A 14,097-nucleotide genomic window follows, 5' to 3' on the forward strand; every position below is an offset into this window, starting at 1 on the left:
AGCACTCGGCATTGGCCTAACTCTGCGGCCACGGAGCTTTACTGTGGACTTCGGTGGGAGCAGAGCTAGGCCAATGCTGAATGCCTTGGGAAAAAATCTCACCCGTAACTAATTAGGGGCTCAATTGTGCCTTGAAAGGGACCCCCTCTTTGCAGTGGGCGGGATTCTGCTTTAGGCAGGCAGAATGCCTCTGGCAGCTCCAGAGTGCGCAGTGGCAATGCACCAGCTGCTACACCCCGTAATCGGGTACAGCATAATCCCCTTGCAGGCTTATCGCCACTCTGTGAGCTGGAGTGGAGGTATGGATATGCAGCCTGGCTTGTCTCCTCCCTGTGCCATCTTTGGTGCTTTCAGGATCTTGTGCTCTCCCCTCACCCCATTGGGTCCAGCCCTTCTGCAAGCAAGGCAATGAGGGGAATGCTCCTAGTGCTCCCCCCCCATGCGCCCATGTACAGTCCAGGGTTGCACTATTAGAGTGCTATCAATGTTAGTCTATTGATCCCAGCCCCAAACCAGATCACTCAGGCTTTGTCAGGGCAGGAGTGAATTACATCATTAAAAACATGGTGTCAAATATCAGGGGGTAGCCGTGTTAGTGTGTATCCACAAAAACAACAAGGAGTCTTCCTTGTTATCATTAAAAACATATATTACTGTACATTAAAGAATGACAGGCCAAGTAACCAATATGTAATCACACAAAGTTACAGGAGCGCTGATCCAAACCAAAGACCCATGAAATGAGGGATGAAAAACCACTATACCCACTCTTCCGTGCCAGTCTGAGATCATGGCGAAACTGAGCAACGCCATACAGCTGTGACATATATACTCGTTGTTTAAAAGTAATATCTTGCATTCAATCATACAGTGTAGTGAATTGGATTATGTTTGGCTACAGTAAATTTTGGTGCAACACACACAGAGCTGGTTTTGCTATTGTTAAACCTGAAACAATGTTTTGTCAAGCAAGTCAAACTAAGGTCATGTCTATACGTACAGTGCTGCAGTGGCACAGCTGTACTGAGACAGCTATACTGGTGTAGTGTGTGTGGCGAAGACACTCTCTGCTGATGTGTGAGAACTCTCTTGGCATAAAAAAACCCACCCGAGAGTAGCAGAAGCTATGTTGGTGGGAGAAGCACACTCACTGACATAGTGCTGTGCATACAAGTGCTTATGCCAGTGTAATTTATGTCGCTTGGGGGGTGGTTTAGTCACACCCAAGCAACATAAATTATGCCGGCAGAACCCGTAGTGTAGACATAACCTTCGTTTGCTAATTTTCTTTCAAAGTCTCTGCAGCTGAGGTAAGGGCAGTAAAAGGGTTCTGCACAGCTACTAGGTTTTGTGCCCACTGGTTTTGCTTCTTCCCCAAACCTTGACAGTATTTTCCCCTCACTGTTTGAAACTGACGTCTATTTTTAATCAAATGTGTGTTCTCTATGGTGCACATGCAATTTTTTTTTAAAGTTATAATTTAACACTAAATTTTTAGCTAAAGTGAAAATCACCACAAACATTGGGTGTTGGGGGAAGGGGTGTGCGTGCGGGGGGGAAATCAAAGGAAATAGCTGGACCATGTAAACATGGGCCTGAATGAAAGCCTCTAAAGTCAGTGGAAAAATTCCCCTATGACTTCAATGGACTTTGGACCAGTCCCCACATGTCACTCATTTTAGAAGACAGATACAGTCCTCTGCAGTATGGAGGTATTATAGGTTCTCTTGAAGACCTTAAGAAGCCTGTATTCAAAATGGCAGTAGATTCAAACATGTCCACTGCCTATTTAAAAATGTCTGACATTTGTTTTGTTAAAAAACAATGAACAAGTGTGCTGTGCCACTGGGCAGGATTTGCAGCTATACACTCCTGCCTACAGACAGAGAGCCCTGCAGCAGACGGGGTGATTATGGTTTTCTGTATCTCCATCTCCTGGGTCTCTGGTAGTGTTACCAGAGAAGGGGAATTCATGGATTCAAAGTCCAGAAAGGACAATTCTGATGATCTAGTCTGACCTCCTGCAGCGCACAGGCCAGAGACCTGCCCCCAGAATAATTCTTCGTGCATACCTTTTAGAAAAAAGCATCCAATCTTGATTTTAAAATGGTTGCACTATGACCCTTGTTAAATTGTTCTGCTGGTCAATTACCCTCATTCTCAATAATGTATGCCTGCATGTATCGAGCTCCAGCTTCCAGCCATTGGATTGGGTTATACCTTCCTCTGCTAGATGAGAAGAGCTGCACGTGTATGAGAAGCTGGCAGAGGGGATTACCAGAGAGAGAGAGAGAGGAGAAGCCATATGAGGAGCCTGAGATGAAAGTGAGACTGAATAGGCTGATCTCCAGGGCCCTAAATGCGAATATAGGAGGAAGAGGGATGAGGTTTGCAAGATGAAGGGACCTAGTGGAGGACTAAAAAAAGTGACCGCCACTGGTTGATCTGGCTACAAGAAACTGAAAAGTAACTTTCACATAAGGGATAAGTTTCAAAGAATACAGAATTGAATTCCCCAGGCTATAAGATAGTATGTAGGTGACTTTAGTGGTTAGGAGAGAGAAGCTGAGGAATTCTTTCCCTTTCTGTAACACCCATGTTATCCTTCTTAGTAAACAATATGCTGGAGCTCGGTCACAAGATGCAAGCTTGATGCAGGAATCACTGGGTGATGGATGTTCCTGGATGCAACAGAACCACTGTGCTTCCACTGCAGGGTGAAGCTGGCCACTGAGCAAGTGTGTGTAGTCCATGGGCTGCAACTGTGGTCCATGGGCTGCAACAAGAGCTGCACTAGTCTATATCTTGTCTGGGAGGTTGGGTGGGGGAAGGAGAATTCTGTCCCTCTTAGCACAGAGGATTTCTGCAGGGCTAAGTCTTTTCTCAGACTTCACCCATGGGTCAAAGATGTGCCTCTAGATAAACTGTTGGCAATGCCTGTGCATTGGTACAGCCTGACTCTGAAGCCATACCACCCCCTCAGCTCAGAGGCTGCACACAGGCATAACTAATGTCCAGTGGATCACTCAAAACCTCAAGCTATTATGCTGTTTCCATGATAGAACTGTCAGATGGAAAACAAGACTACTAGAGCCAACATGGTCAAGAGTGGCCTCTGATTCAGATATCACTCAACGGTGACTTGAACAAGAGAAAGTAGGGGCTCTAATATGACTTGAAGGCTCCGCCCCATATTGGAGCAGAGTGAGGGGGCTCATCACCTCAGGGGGAACTCTGGCAGATTCACACCTCAAAAACAGGTACCCTGCCTGCCAGAGCTCCAGGTAATGCAGCCACCGTGCCATCCGTGGAGAACATAGCATTCTGCTTCCCTCCACGCCTGGCCAGTGTGGAACGAGTTGTGGAGAGGTAAGTGCTGACTGTGGCACTTGTCTTACACACCATGAACACAGGGACTACTACTGTGCTCAGCTGTAGCGCAGGTGTGTAAGGAATGGATATCCATTGGGTCCTTCCCCAGCCAAAATATCTGCACCGGAACCAGGCACACACACACACTCTCTAAAGCAGCTAAACAAATATTATGAATGTAGGTCCCAAGTGTTCATTTGTTACCTAGAGGCAGATCTTGTTACTTCTTTGTAGACAATGGTTTTAGACCTCATTAATATTGTTTCTCTCAATTGCTATTTGAGTGCATTCTTAATTATACTATAGGCAGTGAATGCCCAGTTATTCCTTCATCTTTATGATACGGTTTCCTGTACTGCTATCCACTAAACAATCAATCATTGCAATTTAGGCAACAAACAAACATACCCCTTACAAAAAGTTCTAGGCACCCTAGCAATTAATCAGACTGAGAATCACAAAATAACCATCCAGCAGCCAAAAAAACCCAAAAAACAAAAAACCCAAAAAACAAAGGCAAATAATGAATTCAGCCAGCCAATATATTGCAACATTACAGAATTTTGTCATGCTAGCGATCTCCTATGCATGCAAATAGTCCCACAGGTGAGTAAACATTCATCCATGAGAATAAAAGTTTGTCCAGCCTTACTCTTGAATTTAACTCAATTAAATTTTACCCCCAAACTTTTAAAAGTGCCTAACTGACTAAAAGCCTAAGTCCCATACAGGCAAGTGCCTACCTCTAATGACAGTCAATAGGACTTAGGAATCTAAGTCTCTTTTGAAAGAGAGACTTAGGAAAAAAAGATATAAACAGACTGATTCACGGACTACACCAAATAAGCATGCGACATGCTTCATAAAAAACATCTTCTAATCTAACCTGTAGCAGCCTGATCATTTAAATCTTTTGTCAAATTGGTCAGTTTCTCAAAGACACTGTATCTCTAAGCAATACAAGTAAGATACATATAAACAATTACAAGCCATCTGAGACTTGTCATTGTCAGGGTTTCTTTTAAACCACACAATACCTTGTTTATGGTTGAAAATGCCTTCATTCGCCACACCACAGCACAGCAGGGTGTTTCTTGATAGCTGGCCCATGAGCAATATCTAATAGAGATGCACAATGGAACAAATAAAAAAACCAAAAGACAACAAGTGCTTGGAGAGAAATAGTAAAAGCTGGTACGGAATTACCAAACTGGGATTTATGTACTCCAGGGAACAATATTCATTCTTCTCACTGTAAACTACTCTTGCACAAGAGCCCTTTCCACATGTTGTTTGACATGTTTTTCCTAATTTAGAAGGCTTGTGGCATTCAGTGGATTTTAATGCACAGTAATTTTGAACTGAGCTGCCATAAGTAGTTTAAATGAACATATTGTAGGTACTCTATTATCTTTAAATATATATATTAAGTTACCTGCAGGTTCCCTGACATTTATTGGTTGTCAAGATGTTCCACATACTAATGAAATTTAAATATTTGGTTTCTAATTTTTTTTTAAATAAAAAGTATCCTAGATTTTCAAATATGAATAGGGATTTTGAGTGCCCAATTTAAGACATCTAAAAAGAAGCTTGATTTTAAAGGCAGTTCTGAGCATCCTCCACCCAGTCATGATTAAGTTGACTACCTGAAATTTGGACACGCCAAAATCACCCGTTATTTCTGAAAATAAGCCAAGGATGTTTTACTTACTGCTATATTATATTACACTATAAAAATACATTACAGGAGCAGAGAGTAGTCACCATTTATTTGAATGTTTTGAATTAGGAGAAAAAAATCAGGCTACGTTAGGAAGAAGCAAAACTGTCAAGAATAAAGATGGGGATTTATCAGGAGAAAGATGATATGATATAGTTGGAATGCCTGAAGAGAATACCAAAGCTAGAGGTCTGAAAGAGATTTTACTTCTGAATATTAAAAATTGTCAACATTTTCATAATTGAAGGAATTATAGCACAATAGTTGCACAGGTATGAAATCACAAGTCTGTCAAGAGAGCAGACAAATTATTTGGAAAGAAGCATTGCAATTTGATATATCAGCTGCCATCTTCTCCGCATTAAGGGCCAGATCTTCAGCTGGAGGAGGCTGGCATTGGCCCATTGAACACCAATTTACATCAGCAGAGAATATGGCACTATGGATTTAGGATACCTTTAAAAATTAACCCTTTCATTTTAATCCATTTCACCTACACCTCACTTGCTGGCGGATAGAGACAAAGACAGCATTACAAGTGTGCCAATGACCAGGCAGGTTGCAGATAACAGTTCAGTGTATATTTAATTCAGTTCACAGGGAAGATCAGACAAACATTCTGCACATTACATAGGTTATATTTATAATTTCTCTTACTGAGAAGAGTCCCTGCCCCTTCACCTAATAGTGGAAGGTGCCTACAAGTAAAGCCACAAGCAAAATGGGTAAGTTGGAGCAGAAGCGTCACAGCTTGAGTCTGGCTCTCCGACCACCCACAGAGGGACTCCAGGAGCCCGGCATAGGTTTGAAGACCTGAGTGCTGTGTGTCTATGCATCCCTAACAAGCAGGATGTGGAAGAGTTGTCTTACAGGTAAGAGACGGGGACCAAAAGAGATGCTGGTTTAGTTCCTGGCTGTGCCACAAACTCCTTAATGTGAACTTGGGCGAGTCATTTAGTCTTTGTGCCTCAGTTCCCCCATTTGTGAAATGGGAATGATACTACTTCTATCCCCTAGTCTCCCACCTTTATTCATCTATTTAGACAGTAAATTCTTTGGTACAGGGACTAGATATTTGTACAACTCCTAGATCAATGGGGAGCCGACCTCATCTGCAGCTTTCTGGCACTATGATAAGCAAACAACAATAATGCAGATTATTCTCCTGCCATGAATAAGCAGTTTTCTCAAATGTTGAAGTGGGTGCTATGGCCAACCGGAATATCAGCACACAGTTAACACCACTTCTGTGACAATAGCATGAGCCTGTTGAGGGTGCCAAAAAAAATCTTTTGATGCTCCGGGCTATAACATAATACATACACACATTAAGATATATGCAGTAATACTACTCATATATAAAGGTAATCTCAGCCTTCCTGGAAAAGGATTACCTTCATTTTTCACTTTTTAGGATGGTCTGTGTTATGCTGGCTATCAAGGATCGGTTCTCTTTTCTCCACCCATTTTTGGAGTACACTTTCCATTAAGATAACTTTTATAGTTAGCTATTGATAATCAGTGATTAATAGTCATGCTTCCTAAGGAATCAGAAATTAATAGAAATGCTTTCTAAGAAATTACGGCAGTCTGTATTAGCTATTGTAGGGTTGCTATAAGTGTAAGTTTGTTTGCATTCCAGTCTAAGGGCTGCACATTTAATCAATATTTAAAAAAATTAACCCCACCCAAAGTATTATAATTTAACCCTAACAAATGTGGTCATAGTAACAGAAATATTTTAAACCTTTGTACAGGTTGATCATCTTAATTGCAGGTTGTTGTGCAGCATGACACAGTGCACCTACTAAAGTATGCCTGGAAGAAAGACATTTGTAAACTCTACAGTGAAGTGGAGATGCTTACACTATATTACTACTTAGATATTTGTCTCTATTGCTCTGTAAGAGCATTTGGAAAGTCAACTGTCCTTTCTTTCCTTACTATATATTGTCAAGCAATATAATGGTTCTTGTCGAAGTGTTTACTAGAGCTCACTCTTTCATCCAACTAATCCAGAAAACTTCCCACAATCTTTTGTGAACACTGAATTATTATAAAATACTGTTCACTTAAATCTTCCCATTAGGCCATTCAGTGATCACTGAATCTCAAAAAAGTCTTAGAGCAACTGCATGCAAATATTTTAGGGCTAAATGAGATGTGTCACCTACATTTTGGACTTTTACATCACTATTTGTCATTCTGACTAATGGGTCTTGCTCATCCTTGATTTGACTGGTTGGTATTGATGCAAGTAAGTTTTGATAAAAGTAAGCTTTTTGGAGAAATCCAGATCTTTCACCTTACTGCAGTGACAGCTCTTTCTAGGAGGCTTCTGTAGCCATCAAAAAACTGCAAGAACGAGCAATATGACATGACACAAAGTTAAGAAGAACTGGATTGGATGTTAGTAATGGGAAATTTACCAGAGATGAAAATGTACAGTCCTACTAAAATCAGTAGCCATTGAAAACTCTCATCAGTTGATGTTTATTCAGTGACCTATATGAAACAACTTTTGGTCTCAATCCGATGGACAGGTGTCTACATTCCAGACTGCCTCAATGACACCTTAAAACAAAGGCCATGGATGAAAATTCACATGGAGGAGGATTTACTTTTTCACCTAGAATGGCCCCTCAGAAGAAGCATTCAATCAGTTAGTTACAAGGCATCTTGCTATGCCTAACATTTTTCTGTCTTTTGGAATGGCATGTTCTACCTGAATGGTGCAATCAGATTTTTCTGGAATGAGGCAAAGGGACACTTTGGGCCTGCAAAAAAGAAAATACAAACAAAAACAAAAAACAAAAGGAGGGGCATTGGCAAGAAAAAGCTCTCAGCTTTGAACAGATGATATGGTTACCAGGAAAAAAAATCGATTTATAAATGCCAAAAGTAGCTGCTGAACCACCAAATTCAGAGTTAATACAGCTTGGAAATTTTCAGGGAAACTGTCAAAATGTCAGTACAGCCCTTGGAGGCATCTTTATGGTTGACCAAGCTAGCTGTATTCCCTCCTGGCAATCCTGGGAGTTGGCTCAATTACAATTTTGCAGAGAATGTCTAGAGGAAGGTACCTGGGGCCTTTTGGGTTGAGCATACGTAGGCTTGGAAGGATTTGATTTCTATTGGTGAAATAAACATTTATCAAATGCACACAAACTAAGGAAAAAAATAGTTGCATTGATTAAAGACATTTACAGATAGGCAAAGTGAGAAAAATGCTGCTTGAGAACTGAGTTTGATTTAAGGATATGTACGTAGCATATTTTGATGTGGTGTTGACAATTTGTGTTTTAATTATAATAATGCTTTCACTTTTTGAATCTCAATATCATCAATAATTGTTTGACCTTACCCCATAATTTTGCACAACTGAAAATTTCAATCTATAAATTGGAAAATACTCAAAAAACCCAAACATCAATAGTAACCTCCCCCTCCCCACCCCAAAAAATCTAATCCTGCCAAGCCTAAAAACATAACTTCAGAGGAAACTCTGTAAAGCAGTGTGCAAAGGCAGGTAAAATCCTCTCCAGTAGTTTGAGAACCCTTATTTTTTGGATGGGGAGGAAATATTCCACTTCAGAGAGGTTGCGTTCTTCATATCTTTAATAGGGTCTTTTACTGTCTTTGCCTTGAAAGACTTCAGATCCAGCTATGTCAACATGTGTCAAAGGAAGGCCTCAAACATGCTTGCCCATGACAACGGAGTGCCAGCCTGGGCAGATACCTAGGTGATGAGTGCAGCATAAGAACCTGAATAAATAGAATAGAAACCTTGTCTTTACTGGAACTCCCCGCCACACACACCATAAACAGAGGGTGGTTGTTCTAGAAGTCAAAAGCTTCACTTACCTCTTGAGTGGCCTCTAATTCTAGACTGGTAGCTGCCTGCATGGTGGCCATATTCTAAATACTGTAGCTAGTCCTCAGGACTCTGACAGGAAAGTATCCCTTGATTCAGAGTATTCAGTTCAGATTACCCCCGTGGAAGGGATTCAGGCTTCAGCAATGACCATCTGCACAGTGAAGCCCGAGTGCTCTTCTTTTGTGCCGGTTTCTTTCACAACACGTGATTGGTTTTATGTGAACGATACAAAATATCACCGTTGCTGTTAGTGTTACTGTCCCTCCTTGAAGCACAGATTACTGCAGAAAACATATGGCCCTGATTTAAAATAAATAAATAAAAAACATTCGTAGTGTGATTCTTACCCCTTGCTGGTCAACGGAGCTAACTAAGTTCCAACCCAGCACTTGAGAATTAGTGCATTGAGGGGACAACATTTTTTTAATCATTCCATTTGTGTTTTTAAATGTATGTATTCTTTCACCTCTACCACCATCACATCGACTCCTTGGTGAAGAAGAGAATATGTAGTTCTTTAAGGAACGTTTTCCTATCAAGTCACCAATACCAAATGACTGCAGATGATGGTTAGTAAGTGAAGTGGACCCAATATAAAGAGTTTTTAGGGCCCAAAATTACAGGTGGGTACCATATATTTCAGATTTGAGAGGATGGTATGCTGGGGATTTCCCCCTCTGCCCGAAACATCAGAAATGGACCCAGCTAGAGGTGGGATGCTGGATAGGTGGGCCAGTGCTGGAGGTATCATTGAGCATCTTCTCTCTCTTGGCTGGCTGGTTCTTGCTCAGAGTCTAACTGATCGCCATATGTAGCGTCATGAAACAATTCCCCCACCCCATCATCCTAGCGGGTGAGCATTTCACAATCTTTAAATGTATTTATCCTCAACCCCCTCCATGAGGTAGGGTAGTGCGGTTATCCCCATTTTACAGATGGGGAACAGAGGCACAAAAAAGCTAAGTGACTTGCTCCAGGTCTCAAAGTCTGTGGCAGAGCAGGGAATGGAACCCAAGTCTCCCAAGTCCTAGGCTTAACGGCCTAATCACCAGATCATGCTTCCTATTTAAGGAGGATAGCAGTGCCTACAATCCCCCACTAAGATGAAGGCTACATTGCGCAAGACCTTATACAAACTCACCGAGACACTGCTTGTCCTGGAGCATTACAGTTCAGATAACAAACAGGAGAAAGGATCAAGGTGGGGGAAACAGCAGCACAGAGGGGAAGTGACGCAGCGGGTGAGCGACAGAGCTGGGAACAGAACCCAGACCTTGTTCAAGCAGCCAGTCTGCTCAGCCAATTCTGTGCTTTGGGAGGGGTCACTTTAGCATCCCTCACGTGATCTTCCATTGCTACCAGTCTGGAGGCAAAAGTTCATTTAAAACCACCACAAACTGGTGGTGAACAAAGAAACTGATGGGGAAGATATGTAATTAAAACACACAAATATACTGTATATACATGTCAGGACATTTCACCACTGTATTCTAGACCTCTGATGGCGTGCAATTTTACAAGCAAGCATTTAGGAGGGCTGCATTACTTAATGTGAGGCTTTTCAAACCAGTGGCGATAAAAACTCTACAGTACTAGCCTGTTCTCTATATGCCATGATGTCACAGAAGAGCTGTTCTATTTTACTGAGTTTTTACTAAGGGTTATTGGGACTATTTGTCATAGCTCTCCTGTAAAACCTAACAACTGACTTGGCACAGTTCCTCTGTACAGTCTCACAGCCAGGTGTAAAGTGTTGAAGGTGAACTAAAATAGCTCCTTTCCACCTAAAACTAGCTGATTTCAGGTCTCTTCAGGGCTAGAAGGAAATTTATGTCTTCTAGGAAGCTGGCAATCTGCTCCTTCCAATAGTTTGAAGCTTGTTTTTGGCTCCTCAGGGTTATGAGACACTGCACCTTAAACCTACTGCTAGTGCAGAACTTAATTTGTCCAACCCAGGCCTCAGGCTGTGTGTGTCACTTGGAGGAGGGGAAATAAGGGAACATTATTAATAACGTAAGAATGGCCATACTGGGTCAGAGCAAGGGTCCATCCAGCCCAGCATCCTGTCTGCCGACAGTGGCCAATGCCAGGTGCCCCAGAGGGAATGAACCTAACAGGTAATGATCAAATGATCTCTCTCGTGCCAGGAACACCATTCCTTACCCATCCTGGCTAATAGCCATTAATGGACTTAACTACATAAATTCATGGAGGTTCTCTTTTAAACCCTGTTATAGTCCTAGCCTTCACAACCTCCTCAGGCAAGGAGTTCCACAGGTTGACGGTGCGCTGTGTGAAGAAGAAATTCCTTTTATTTGTTTTAAACCTGCTGCCCATTAATTTCATTTGGCGGCCCCTAGTCCTTATATTATGGGAACAAGTAAATAACTTTTCCTTATTCACTTTCTCCACTCATGATTTTATACACCTCTATCCGATCCCCCCTTAGTCTCCTCTTTTCCAAGCTGAAAAGTCCCAGCCTCTTTAATCTCTCCTCATATGGCACCTGTTCCAAACCCCTAATCATTTTAGTTGCCCTTCTGCTAGGTTGCTTAAAATTAAAAAAAAAAAAAGGGGCGGGAGGAGTCCAGGATGGTTTGAAGCTACTTGTTGGTGATTTGGAATGTGTACAAGTAAATGGAATATCTGAAGAGCAAATCCCATTAACTCCACCACCCACGGGCACCGAAGGTCTGACAGACAATGAAAGTGCAGCAGGTGACTGAACTGGAGCAGAGTCTCATGGGATTCCACTCCCACCAGCCCTGAAAGAGGTTTTGGGGATGAGGTTAGGGCTGGTCTAGGGAATCCCTAATTACACAGCTCCAACTGCTAAACTCCTGTGGGCAGGAGCTGGGTAGAGGGAGAACAGAGAGGGGAGCAGGTGTGACATGCTGTTTGCCCCATGGAGGGAGCAGGCCTTTGCATATGGCACGCAGGAGGAGTAGCAAGCTGTCAGAATCAGTTCTGTGTTCAGAAATAATGAAAATCCCAGAGCTGCAGATAACAGTGCTTGGTTTGTTTCCCTCTAGAACTCTTGTTCTCCTCCCACCCATACCCTCCCACCACAAGGTTACTTATTATTCCATCACTTGCAAAACAAGGAAATTTAGCACAGCATCAGCAATTTCAGCCAACAATGTTGCATAAATCAAACAGTATAATAGTGGTCTGTGCCGCCAAATGCTACTTGGGTTGATGTGTACTGATAAACAGGAAACATTTGATTCACCAGCATAGTGTTTTTCATAAAACAAAGCCATTCAATAGATACAATTCTTACTTTAGCTTAAAAGAAAAGACAAAAAACAAAAACAAGAAAACCCCACCATTCCAGATTGCAGAGGCAGCAAGACGAGGGATTGGAGGGATTCTGAAAGAAAAGATTCCTCATGCAAATTAAGTTCTGCAGGATTTGTGTGTTTGTACAACACTTCGCACAGTAGCTTCTTGGTCTGTGATTGGGGATCTTAGATGCTGCTGTAATAATCAGGATTTTTTTTAAGTGATCTTTATACCTCAATTTCATTTTCTTGGTGCTAGTGGTAAAGCTGAGCAAAAAAATGAGTGAATAAAAAGACCCTGATCCAGCTCTTCAGTGTGTGCTTGCTTTCCTGGACCAGGGTCTGTGAATAACATTCACCACCATGATTTTAAGACAGATATATGTACGCTGCATATACACACACAGAGGATGTAAGGGACTAATAGCCAGCAACATTCTGAAAGTTAAAGGTGGTGTTTAAAGATAGTTCTAAGAAGTTTCAGCATTGCTTTAGGGCAGTTATGGTACCAGAACTCAGCTTCAGCTCTGTGTACATATCAGAAACAAGCAGAATTGTTATCAGGGGAGGCTCCAGGCCCCAGCACGCCAAGCGCATGCTTGGGGCGGCATGCTGCGGGGGGCGCTCTGCCGGTCACCGGGAGGGCAGCAGACGGCTCCGGTGGACCTCCTGCAGGCATGCCTGCAGAGGGTCCGCTGGTCCTGCGGCTCCGGTGGACCTCCCGCAGGCACGCCTGTGGAGGGTCCGCTGGTCCCGCGGCTCCGGTGGTCCACCAAAGCCATGGGACCACCGGACCCTCTACAGGCACGCCTGCGGGATGTCCACCGGAGCGCCTGCCACCCTCCCGGCAACCGGCAGAGTGCCCCCTGCGGCATGCCGCCCTGCTTGTGGCAGCAAAATGTCTAGAGCCGCCCCTGATTGTTACCAGTTAGTTTTGAGATGACAGGTCTAATCTAAAGTCTACTCAAATCCATGAGAGTTCTCTCATTCAGTTCAATGGATTTTGGATCAGGCCCTTTGAGGGTCTTGTCTGGCTTCCATTGAAGGCAGTGGCAACATTCTCATTAATTTAGGATTACATCTACAGTTGTGAAGGCTTCACAGTTCAGTCCCTGGGGGAGGGGATAAGCACTAGTGTGCATGCCGGTGTAGGCTCCATTAACCCCCTATCAATGAACATTCCTGGCACTCGTTCCCTTCACCTCACAAAAGGAGGGGGAAGTCACAAGCTTCATACAACACCGATATGACCTTGATAGGTAGGACAGCTGTGTGATTACTGCATAGTGTGTCACTTGGCAGCTAGTACTGAAGTGTTGTTCCCCCTGCAGCTCCTTATGGGGGAGTTTTGGCCAGTGGATCTGCCCTTGTTCCTTCCCTTGCTCCTACACATGGAGCCAATTGCCTACCTTGCCGTGGACAGATCTTCACTACTACGCAGCCTCTGTGGCCTGCCCCTTAAGATGCAACAATACACCAGTTCTACCCTTGCTTTCGAGACCGTGCATAGCCACACGAGGTCAGGCAGAATTGGCTCCCAACTGTTTAAAGAAATGGAAAGCTAACACAGAGCCCTTCCTGACACAGATGTTCCGCTGATCATTTAGTGTCATCAGCTCTGCATAACTCAGCAGAGGAGTTCATTACAGGCACACCACACACAGTTAGCCTGACAATGTCCACAAACTACTAAACCCAAATACAATGGGGCTAGAGTCTGCCTTCACTTACACCCTATGCAACCCCATTGGACTTCTAAAGGCATCCAGTAGCTTGTCTTGATTTTAGCAATACTGGCAGCATCTATGTACTCTTAAATTATGTCCAGCTTCTTCGTGATG

At 43.0% G+C, this 14,097-nt stretch overlaps 1 protein-coding gene across 10 annotated transcripts in view; it reads right to left on the minus strand.

Annotated features, from left to right (window-relative positions):
- The window catches only part of PAK5 (p21 (RAC1) activated kinase 5), a 252,096-nt gene that overhangs the window by 89,443 nt on the left and 148,556 nt on the right, over window positions 1-14,097 (minus strand). For 3 of the 10 annotated variants that reach the window (XM_039531633.1, XM_039531642.1, XM_039531643.1), the window contains exons 1-2: window positions 8,960-9,136; window positions 4,410-4,491 (exon numbers count right to left, since the gene is read on the minus strand). The exons of 1 other annotated variant lie outside the window; for it this stretch is intronic. In XM_039531633.1, the coding sequence (XP_039387567.1) occupies window positions 4,410-4,491; window positions 8,960-9,010 (133 nt within the window). In that variant the 5' untranslated portion in view covers window positions 9,011-9,136. Of the gene's footprint in view, window positions 1-4,409; window positions 4,492-8,959; window positions 9,137-14,097 lie in introns of those variants that run through there. 6 more of the 10 variants (XM_039531636.1, XM_039531641.1, XM_039531635.1 and 3 more) reach the window with 4 other exon arrangements.

Source organism: Mauremys reevesii, linkage group 3 (genome assembly GCF_016161935.1).
Source record: "Mauremys reevesii isolate NIE-2019 linkage group 3, ASM1616193v1, whole genome shotgun sequence".
Lineage (NCBI taxonomy): Eukaryota > Metazoa > Chordata > Testudines > Geoemydidae > Mauremys > Mauremys reevesii.